The 11,048-nt window shown below is 37.7% G+C and overlaps 1 protein-coding gene across 1 annotated transcript; it reads left to right on the top strand.

Annotated features, from left to right (window-relative positions):
* Positions 1-5,956: 5,956 nt before the first annotated feature.
* On the top strand, positions 5,957-8,908 carry LOC104807639 (growth-regulating factor 1). Its single transcript, XM_010533011.2, has 4 exons — positions 5,957-6,536; positions 6,752-6,967; positions 7,259-7,586; positions 8,000-8,908. The coding sequence occupies exons 1-4, from the start codon at positions 6,161-6,163 to the stop codon at positions 8,661-8,663; spliced, it is 1,584 nt and encodes a 527-aa protein (XP_010531313.1). The 5' UTR covers positions 5,957-6,160; the 3' UTR covers positions 8,664-8,908.
* Positions 8,909-11,048: the final 2,140 nt, after the last annotated feature.

Raw genomic sequence — 11,048 nt, 5'->3', positions numbered from 1 at the left:
TTACTTATATTGTACAAGTGTCTCGATTACCATGTCATCGATATTACAAAAGTTACATCGTGAAAATTTGCATGAGAATGGTCGTGAGACAGATTTTCTAACGGAATGATTTTGTTGGGGGGATAAAAATATAGAAAGTGGAGAAGTAGGGTTTGTTTGGGAGCGAATCGTACGCACGAAGGGGCCACTTTGATCATCGCAATGATTAACAATTCCACCAACACATAAAACAAAAATAAAAATATCAGTTATATTATATATATATATCATAATACTTGCCGTTTATTTTTCCCCATTTGTAACGTATTATCCAATTTGATTATAAATATGGACAAACGGCAGAAGATATCTACTCGTTTTCTTGCTTTTTATTATGGTGAACAAAAATTGGATGTCTAAAGTGTACAAAATCTTAAAACTGTTCGGTTGTTTTAAATATGCCATGTTGGCCTCTTCCTAGTTTTTTAAAAGTTTAAAATTTGCTAATTTCCATGTGTAATTAAACTTCTAACTTCTTAATAAGACCATTTTATTTGATTATTTGACGTGCATTTATAATCCCATATTAGTTTACATATATTTCTAGATGGACAAAAAAGTGAGATACATAAAATTAGGAAATATAAGAATTACGAGGGAGACAAAAGAAATAGGATTTTTTATTGCTAATTATAATTTCGTGGGTGTCTTAAAGCATTTTTTATATATGTTAAAATATCATTTAATATAAATTAATATAATAACTAAAGGTTAAAAAAACTAAGGAAACAACTGCCACAATCGCGATCAGTGACCGAGTAGCGCTACGGCGATCGCAAACTCAATCGCTAAACGCCAGCGTTAGTTTTGTCGCGTCACCGTTCCTTTCTAAAGGGCGCAAATGACCATTATACCCATGCCTTTACTAGACCTGCGTTGCGTGCATGCTCTGTTTTTTCTTTCTAATTTACTGTGTTAAATTTTTATTTCCAAATCTGCCCTTAAATTTTTTTTTTTTTTTTTATAACGGAGGATCCCTAGTTGCTACCCTTCGTGCGCGCTGACTAGATAAACCACCGGCCCGATAGTAGCCTTTGTATATGGATCATATAAACCCAGAAATTACCTCCCTCCCCACCAACCAGGAATCGAACATTCAACCTTAAGGTGGAGTTACATTCTACCTCAAATTTGACCAACCTTGAATATTTAATTAGCCATGTCGTGTTATGGGAACATTTTACAGTTTTTATTAGATTTATAAATAAATTATATGTTTTTTAATTAGTTAGACGGGGCATGGGATCCCATCTAATTTTACGCAGGTCCGCCCCTTAGTCAAACATTGGATTTTTGCTCCAATCTAGAGTATTTTATCATTACAATTTTTCATATTATTATCATTATTTAATTAAATATATTTGAGGAGGTGGAGGTGGAGGTGCGAAGAACATATAGATATAAAGTGGATTTTATTGGTTTGGTCGGGAGGAAGATGAGGACCACTACATTTGCATGGTTTCCCAAACGAGACAGAAATGCAGGAGATTTTGCATGTATGATGAAAGAGAAAGGAGAAACACAATAATAGACGAATCATTTAAAACACGAGAAATCATACATCTAAACAAATATATCACATCGTGTATGTATATGCGTGATGTGCATGCGTGAGATAGAGAGAGAGATTAACGTTGACGTTAGACTGGAGACAGGGCTAATACGGGGATTTCACGTGGCCTGTAAATCTAAAGCAAAATCTAATATTAGATTTTGCATGCAGAAACTGAGCGTATGAGTCGACAGCGACTACATGAACACAGTACGAATATATATATTTATATAGGTAGTGTGAATGTGTATTTCAGGTTCGCTAACTTATTTGATTTTTATTATATTTTATTTTTCTAACGATTATCCAAATTGTAAATTAGCCTTTTGTCTGAAATGTCGCAATCTAACTTATCGAGGCCAATCTGTCAAGTCACATCTGACCCTTGTGTCATTCTTGCTTTAGTCTGCCAAAACTCTCTGCTGCTTTGGTCTTATTTTTGTAATCGTTTAGACATGCATTAATAAACAACATTAACTAATAATAACGACGGTGATGATGATCGAATTGATGATGTGATGATGATGATGAATGCCCTGCTTGCTGGGTTCACATATTAGAAACTGTGATGAACATTTGAACTGATTGCTCTTGTTGTCAAACACATATTATATGTATATAGGATGCGTATGTATACGCACACATAAATCGTCAATGGTTATGGGTGTGAAAAAGGCTGGTCTCTCTCTGCAAAACCCTCCTGCGACCTGACCTGTCTATGCAAATGCTAGGGTTTCAGCTAGTACCGTTGAAAATAAACCATGTTTCTTTAGCCTATTTATAAAAAAAAATCACATGCAACAACGAAGAAGCTTACAAATACACTAACTTACGATTCAAAATTTGTCCATACATAAAAAATAAAATAAAATATGGTAGAGACACCATACGTGACAAACATTCAAAACATGTCGCGGTGTCACTGAAAAACAAGAAGAAAAAGTGAAAAAAAATAATATATTCAGAAGCAAAAAAGGAGATAAATTAGATAAACCATGATTTGAGTAAGAAAAAATATAATAAGAAAACAATAAGAGTAACACCGTATATATTTGGATTCACCGTATACTACACTTGGAACTTGGAAGAGAATGTGACATTAAGTGTCGTCTCTCTTTCCACGAGCAAAGAGGACAGCCTCATTTATCCGACTGAATCATCTGCGAGTATCGGAACTCAAATCCTTTTCTTTTCTCCTTACTTCTGTTTTCGCATTCATTTCTTTACCACTGTTGTGTTACGACTTTGGCTTTTCACCAAAACAAAAACAAAAAAGAAAAAAGAAAAAAGAAAGAAAGCACGAGGAATTAGAGCAGAGATAAAGCGTTTTCTGTCTGGTTTTTTACCCACTTTTTATTATTTATTTATTTTTGTATCTGTGATTAAACGCACAAAGCAGCTAAAGTTTTAATTGGAATGTACTGAAAATGACAGCCACCCGAGTTATTTAAATAATCATTTTTTATATTATTATTATTATTATTATTATTATTATGGTGGACAGGTTGGATCAACCTTTCGAAAAAGATAACCCAGAAACAGCGTCTGATCTCCGAATTCTGTACCTTATTTATGGTTCTTATAAATAGAAAGTTTTTTTTTTTTTTTTTTTTTTTTTTGGTGTGAGGTTAAATAAATTTATTACAGAGCTGAAATGTCCAATTACGTCGAAGGCCATGCAGCAACAACAGTCATAGCGTCTACATTCTGGAATCCGGACCAAGAAAAAAAAAAGTATATTTGCATGTTTAATAAAAAAAAATCTGTGCTTCATTAGGAACAAAAAAAGCTATCAAAAAAGTATATTTGCATGTTTAATAAAAAAAAATCTGTGCTTCATTAGGAACAATAAAAGCTATCACATTCTCCGTTACAAAAAAAAAAAGATCATATTGATGCAACCCAACTTTGCCAGCCCATTTGGAAATTGGATGAGCAAAAGGTTCTAAAGTTATAAGCCCATTTTACATAGTGCCAAAACCCACGTGTCACCATTTCATTGGAGATATCATTTAATGCAAAGAAAAGTCAAAACCCTCAGCGTACACAATTACAAAAATATCCTATTTTTATCTAACTATTGAAATTTAATATATTACGCAAATATCCAATATCGCATACTATAATTCAAACATTTGTACTCTAAAAAATATTGAAAAGTATATAATCACTTCCAATCAAAACTAGTTATTTTATATTCAACAAACTGGTATTTTGATTTATCAAAGGTATGTTGAATCCCAAATCTTTTATCAATTTTTGAATATGTAGTTGCTATATGATATATTTTAGTGAATGGTAAAGATATATTACATAAAATATGGGTCGACAAAATTTTGAAAAAATAATCAAATGAATTATAGTTGTGTAGAATCGATAATGTAGATTTTTTTTATATAATAAACTCTTTTTTTTTTTAAAAAAAAAAAAGAGAAAACAGGAAAAGGAGAAGGTGAGGTGAATGTGTACAATGGAGACCCATATCTAAAACAACAACAAAAAAAGGCCTCTAAGTTGAAATTTGGTAAGAGAGCCCATGCTTTTTATGTCTTATTCGGCCATCCATCTCTATCTCCTCAAACCCTCTCTTTCAGTGAAAAGGTTGTGTGTTTCCTGTCCACGAACACAACCACTTGTTTCCCTCTTCTCAACGCCAAGAATCAAATTCTTCGACTTCTTTGAGATTGAGTATTTTTTATATATGAAAAAGTCAGAATTATAGTTTGTTACCCATAATTTTCAACTATTTTATGTCATCACATTTAAACATGCAAATCATTGATCTTCGATATATTTTTGTAATTATAAATCTTATTCCGTTTTATTGTTCCATCCAAGATTTCTAATAAAACCATCCAAATACAAAAAAAAAGATTTAACAATTTTGTTAATGGAATAAAGACAGTTTTAAAGCAAATCATGTTTTTTTGTATGTTTTTTTTTAAAGGTACTAGAGAATAGGTCATGTTATACTTATATCATGTGCTTTTGACCAAACCAAAATCCTTAAAACGGATTTCACGACAAACCCAACTTTGGGTCTCACCCTAACAAAACTCACGTGCCATTTGCCCTCCGTGTCTGTGGGCCCCGCCGCGTGGAAATAATATCTTCATATGCTTAGCTCGCGAAATTTATAACCGGAATAAAAATAACACATCTACGTGTTTGTTATAAACAAACCGCATTTAATTACTTTATTTTATTTTATTACGTGTGCTTGGTATATATAAGTCGTGGTTATATTTTTTGTTGTTGTTGCACGTCTTCGATGCATGCGCACCACTTGTAAGTTGATGATCTTTTAGACATTGAAGTCTCTCTTTAACTAACGTAGACGTTTCTTGTTGGATGCAAATGCGCTCTCTCTCTCTCTCTCTTAAACACACGCTCCCCACGTAAATGAAACATTTAGAATTGCGAAAATCGTATTTCGAAATCATTATTTTCCATTAAATTAAAATAATGTTTGTTAATGACATTCCATCATACGTTTAAGAAACATGTGTATTTATTGGCGATTTTTTATGTAACTTGAATTTGGGATGGACATACAACTAAATGCCTCACCAACCAAACCCTTCGAGAAGAAGAAAGACCGCAAAAGGGTCCAAATATCATTGGTGTCACGTGAAACCCGTACGACTTTCCTATTCTCCACTAAATACAATATTTATTCGAATGGGACAATTTCATAAATTTCAGAGTAAATTTCACTTAAAGGTACATTTCTTATATGAAAAAAGAGAGTCTGTTTGAAGAAATCAATAGATTTTTCATTTGCGACGTCTAATTTCGATATATAGTGTGAATGACATTTGAACAAAAAAGTTATTTTCCACTTCATCACATTAGAACATCTAATTATTTGTAAATATTTAAATTTTCATAATTATCTACACGTGTTTTGTATTTTATCATGCATATGTAAATATACATAATAACTAGCTAGTAACTAGTCTATCATATAGAAACAGATCAATGCCTATGAGCTAATATTGAATTTATGCTATATATATATATATATATATATATGAACTAATATTAAAATTATCTTTAACATTTATCAAATAAATTTTTTATAATCAATCTAAAATATACATTTTATTTTGTATATGTACTTTTCATTGTTAACAAAAAAAAGTATTCTTTTTTTTTATAATCTTATTCTCGATTCAGTATTTGCACAATGGTAAATTTAAATGTATATTAAGGAGCAAAAAGTGGAAGCTTGTGTTATTGAGATTTTATTAGAAATTTCTAACATAACCCAGGGGAAAAAACATGGATAAATATGTTATAGCATGTCCGAGATCCGGATTGTGTTGTACCATTCGTGTCTCCTCCCCAAGCTTCCTCTCTCTCTCTCTCTCTCTCTCCCCCAATTATTATTATTTTTCTTCGCTTTTAAAAGAAAAATCTCTCCTTACGCCCAAAACAAAAATCTACTGTATAAAGAAAACCAAGATTTCCTCGTTCTCCTCCCTTCTGACTTCTGAGCTCAAGCCTTTTCCTTCCATGGCAACAATCTACGTAGTGATTATTTAGCCTATTGGTCCCGTACCCTTTATGGATCTTGGTGTTCGGTTTCAAGGGTCGGTGTCGGGCCATGAAAACGGAGCTCCGACTCAGTCGGAACCTGGATCTGGGTTTGCCAAGCAAGACAGATCCGGGTTCGACGGCGAGGATTATTGGCGAAGCCCGAAGCTTGCGAGAACCGAAGACTTTTTGGGCTGCAAAACGTTGTCGTTTCATCAGGGCGTTCCCCTCCTGAGATCTACCTCGCTGGTTTCCTCTGATCCCCGCCGGCAAGAGCACATGCTCAGCTTCTCTTCTTCTGATAAATCCGAAGCTCCGGAATTCAATAAAGATGGCGGCTTGGACAATAGGATCTCTGTCTCTCCGTATCTTCAGCAGTTTGCCTCCTCTTATAGTAGAGATGCAGGTCCGAATACTTTTTTTCCTTTTTGTACTTTTAGCTCTTAAAACCTTTTTGTTTCCCCAAAAGGAACTTATGGGTTTTGGTTAGAGTTCGATTCGCTGAAATGGGTCTCTCTGGAAATGATAAAAATCTCAACTTTTAATCGTCGATCAGGGTTTATTTGTTGTATTCCGTATCCATTTGTGACCGTGTGAAGTAAAGGAAACGTCTTGAAGCAGGATATGGCGCAGGAGGAGGTGTGATGAACACAAACATGCATGGGAATTCCACAGGGGTTAGAGGACCTTTCACATTGACGCAGTGGGCAGAGTTAGAGCAACAGGCTTTGATCTACAAGTACATCACAGCTAATGTCCCCGTTCCTTCTAGTTTGCTTCTCCCCCTCAAGAAGTCCTTTTACCCCTACGCCCTTGGTTCCTTTCCTCCCAATTCCTGTGAGTTTCTCTGTTCCCCTTGTTCTCTTCTTGATGTTATCATGATAAAGATGGGATTTTGATCGTCTGTAGAGGGTTACTGGCTGCAAATAGAAGATATCTTTGATCATATACTATACGAGTTCTGGGATTCTGTTCAAGCCATTTGTGTATAATTTCATCAGCACTCGCGTGCCTGTTGTATAGTGGCTTGGTGAAGGGCCCTTTGCAACGTTTCCTGCTTTTTGGGCACCTTGTTGTTGTTGGAATGGTGAGTGTTGAACTAAAGGTTCAGTTTTCTTTGTTGGGCAGTCGGATGGGGAGGCGCTTTCCATCTCGGTTTCTCAGGCGGCAGCATGGATCCTGAGCCAGGGAGATGCCGAAGGACGGATGGGAAGAAATGGCGGTGCTCGAGGGACGCTGTCCCGGACCAAAAGTACTGTGAGAGACACATAAACCGAGGCCGCCATCGTTCAAGAAAGCATGTGGAAGGCCATTCTGGCCACACTCCTGCTGCTGGTTCCACCGCCGCTTCCAAGGTGGTGACACCAAAGCCATCATCTGATGTGGTGGCTCTTGCATCAGACTCCCTTTCTATTGGAGGCCATTCCAATCCTTCTCCTGATTCTTTTCCTAACAGGTGAAACCCGTCTTTTTGTTTTCTCATGTTTCTTTTTGTTCTGGTTGGTTGATTATACCCTTTTGCTATTTGTGTATATGAATGTTCATACCTGTCTTCTACCTTTTTCCTTTACACTTAGAGTAGACCCTCCACCCATTATTGCCTCTTTTATACTTTGGTGATTGCGACTATTCCTTCATAGTTGAGACTTAGGATTCCATGTTTGGGAAACTTTTACAAGCTACACTCTCTTTTTCGTCGGTCTTTTGTTGATCTCGATCTATCATGTGGTAGTGAAGATGCAATTGTATTTTAAGTCTTCACCCACTGTCTTATCCAAATTTTCAGACAGTGCTTTTTATGTTTGAGGTTTGACATTGATCTATTTTAGCGTAATCTCTAACCGGAAAAGCTTCTTTGTCGCATGGCAGAGTTCAAAATTTGCGGGGAGTATCGTCTGTGTTTCCTTCGACGATGAGCTTGCAACCCAAGGAACCACCTTTGGCTCATCAAAAACAGGAAAACCCTTTTGAATTTGGGATAATCTCCTCTGATTCCCTCCTGAATCCGCCGCAGAAATCTTCCTACATGAACTCTGCTGAAAGCATTGGCTCTGACATGGACTTTAGCAGCCAAGAAAAACATCCCAGCGATCCAAACATTGTCTCATGGCCCAGAGAGCTGAAATCGGATTGGACTCAGCTTTCAATGTCCATCCCTATGGCTTCCACAGAGTTAGAATCGTCCGCTCAAGACAAACTCGCGCTGTCGCCTCTAAGGTTGACCCGTGAGTTTGACCCGACAATCCAGATGGGTTTAGGCGTCAACACGGGGATTCTTGAACAGGCCAAGAAGGCGAAGAATTGGATACCAGTCTCGTGGGGAAGTTCATTGGGCGGTCCGCTCGGGGAAATGCTGAACAGCCCGAAGTTGGGATCTTCCCCGACAGGAGTGTTGCAGAAGTCCACGTTCTGTTCTCTCTCCAACGGCAGCTCCGGCAGCAGCCCTGTGAACAAGAATGGCGCAGGAGTCGGCCTGTGCGAGGATTTGCTCGGCCCCACTCTGCTGAGTTCCTCCTCAGCCCCATCTATGTAATGACGAGACAGCAAGTAAGCAAACCGCCATGGCCATGATGGTGGAAGTTTCTGTTCTTCCTGTATTTGTAAACTAAGGGAGAGAGGAGAGGAGACAATGGGCTCTGTAATGTTTTGTTCGTTCTGCATCTTTCTAACGTTTCCAATTTTCCAAATCCATGGATTTGTGGGGGTATGAACATGTTATCACGTGTATTCGTGCCATCACCTGATTTTGCTGTCTTTAAAGCCTTCTACTTGTTGGTATTTTTAGAGTAAATGAATGGGGTTTATTAATAATCTCTCAAGAGATTCATAGTTATATGTATTACGGATATGGTGGAGGAGTTGAATGTTCGTAAATGATATAATATGGATCGGTGAAACACATATGTGTTTGGCAGTAAAGTTGTTCGGTTTGTGAGTGAGGTATACCTCAACTCGGGTGAAGTAGAACTCAGTCTTCATGACAAAAACGAAATTTTCTTTACAGAAATGTAACTCGGTCCGTGTTAGATTTAACTCGGACCGTGTTGATTGTCTGAGGAAAAATTCGTGTTGCACAGAAATTTGACACGGCCCGTGTCAGGTGGAACTCGATCTGAGTCAAAAGTCTGTGAGAAGTACTTCATGTTGTGTCAAGTGTAACTCGGAACATGACAGTTATATACGAACTGATGCGATTCTTCGCGTAATAATTGCAGATTTTGCAACTTTTGGTGATGTTCTTTGGTGTTTATATACTAAAGACGTCAGAATAAGTTGGGTACGAGATCTATTCCAATTTTGAGAGATTTTGAGAGCACTTTCGGAAGTTTCTTGCAAAAACTATCCCGAGAGCTTTCGTTCATCTTCTTCTACTCATTTCCTTGTCTGTGCGTTCTTGAACGAGCAATTCTAGAACGTTTTCTCTTCATTGTATCTCAGAATCGTATTCCGGTAGTCCTTGCTCGTAACGGACGGAATAACGGTTTTAGGAAAGTGTCTACACGCCTTGAAGAGATATCCGGTCCCTTGGTTCGATTTCATTCTCATTTTTCCGTTGATCTCCTCCAGATTTCTAACAATCTAAAACCGTTATCCACTCGAGGATGACATCTTCTGTGAGGGATTTGACTATGAACTTTCACAAACTCGACAAGTTCGAGGGCGTGGGCTTTAGGCGGTGGCAGAAGAAGATGCACTTCTTGTTGACGACGCTGAATGTCGTCTACGTCATCAGCACACCCAGACCGGAAGAGACTGAAGAAGAAACCTTGGCGCAGGCACGTATACGAAACAAATGGGACAACGACAACTATGTATGCTGCGGTCACATTCTGAACGGTATGTCCGACGAACTCTTTGATGTATATCAACACATAGACACGGCGAAAGCCCTGTGGGAATCGTTGGAGGCTAAATACGTCTCGGACGATGCCTCCAGCAAGAGATTTCTTGTAAGTAGTTTTAACTCTTACAAGATGGTTGACTCCAGATCGGTTATGGAGCAATTCGATGAACTACAGAGGATCTTAAGTCAATTTACACAACACAAACTACAGATGGATGAAGCCATAAAGGTTTCCTCCATTGTTGACAAACTTCCACCAAACTGGAAGGATGTCAAACGTTCCCTAAAGCACCGAAAAGAGGACATGACCCTTGAGCAATTGGGAACACATCTTCGCATAGAGGAGGAACTCCGAATGCAAGATGGTAAGGGTGTTTCTCCTCCATCCACGATTAATGTGGTAGAAGAAGAGAAACGTGGGGCCAAAAGGCAAAACAAGAAACCCTCCAAAGGTAATCCCAAGAAGAAGACAAAGTCGGATGCGGCTTGTTGGTTTTGTAACAAACCGGGTCACTTCAAACGGGATTGCTACTCGTGGAAGAAGAAACACGGGAAGAAGAGTGTAGATGGTCAAGGGAAAGACCTCGACCAACCCACTCAAGGTAAGAACGATTGTTTCTTGACAAATTCTATTATGAGTTTTGTGGCTATGATTTATGAACTAAATCATGTTCAGGAGGGTGACCAATCTTGGTGGATCGATTCGGGTGCAACTCGACACATATGTAAAGATCGTGGACTCTTCAAGGCTTTCAAAGTTGTTGAAGACGGAAGCATTCTTTACATGGGAAATGACTCTACAGCAAAAGTCCAAGGCATTGGACAAGTAGAGTTGTTACTTACGTCCGGGAAGTCTCTAACACTTAGGGATGTATTGTATGTTCCGGATGTTCGAAGGAACTTAGTGTCGGGGTGTGTACTCAATCGGTTCGGGTATAAGATGGTATTTGAGGCCGATAAGTTTATCCTTTCAAAAGGAGGAGTGTTTGTGGGGCAAGGATATCTATGTAATGATATGTTCAAGCTTAGTATTAATAAAGTTATTACTTCTTCTTCGTTTGTTGTTGATGATTT

Source organism: Tarenaya hassleriana, unplaced genomic scaffold, assembly GCF_000463585.1.
Source record: "Tarenaya hassleriana unplaced genomic scaffold, ASM46358v1 Cleome13, whole genome shotgun sequence".
In the NCBI taxonomy this organism is placed as follows: domain Eukaryota; kingdom Viridiplantae; phylum Streptophyta; class Magnoliopsida; order Brassicales; family Cleomaceae; genus Tarenaya; species Tarenaya hassleriana.
This window is presented reverse-complemented; position numbering and strand designations above follow the sequence as displayed.

Bases quoted from the DNA above. Each gene is read 5' to 3' on its own strand.
- LOC104807639 (XM_010533011.2), top strand. From the start codon at position 6,161: ATGGATCTTGGTGTTCGGTTTCAAGGGTCGGTGTCGGGCCATGAAAAC. The intron at 6,537-6,751 runs GTCCGAATACTT...GTCTTGAAGCAG, and splicing joins CTCTTATAGTAGAGATGCAG to GATATGGCGCAGGAGGAGGT. The intron at 6,968-7,258 runs GTGAGTTTCTCT...TTTGTTGGGCAG, and splicing joins TTCCTTTCCTCCCAATTCCT to TCGGATGGGGAGGCGCTTTC.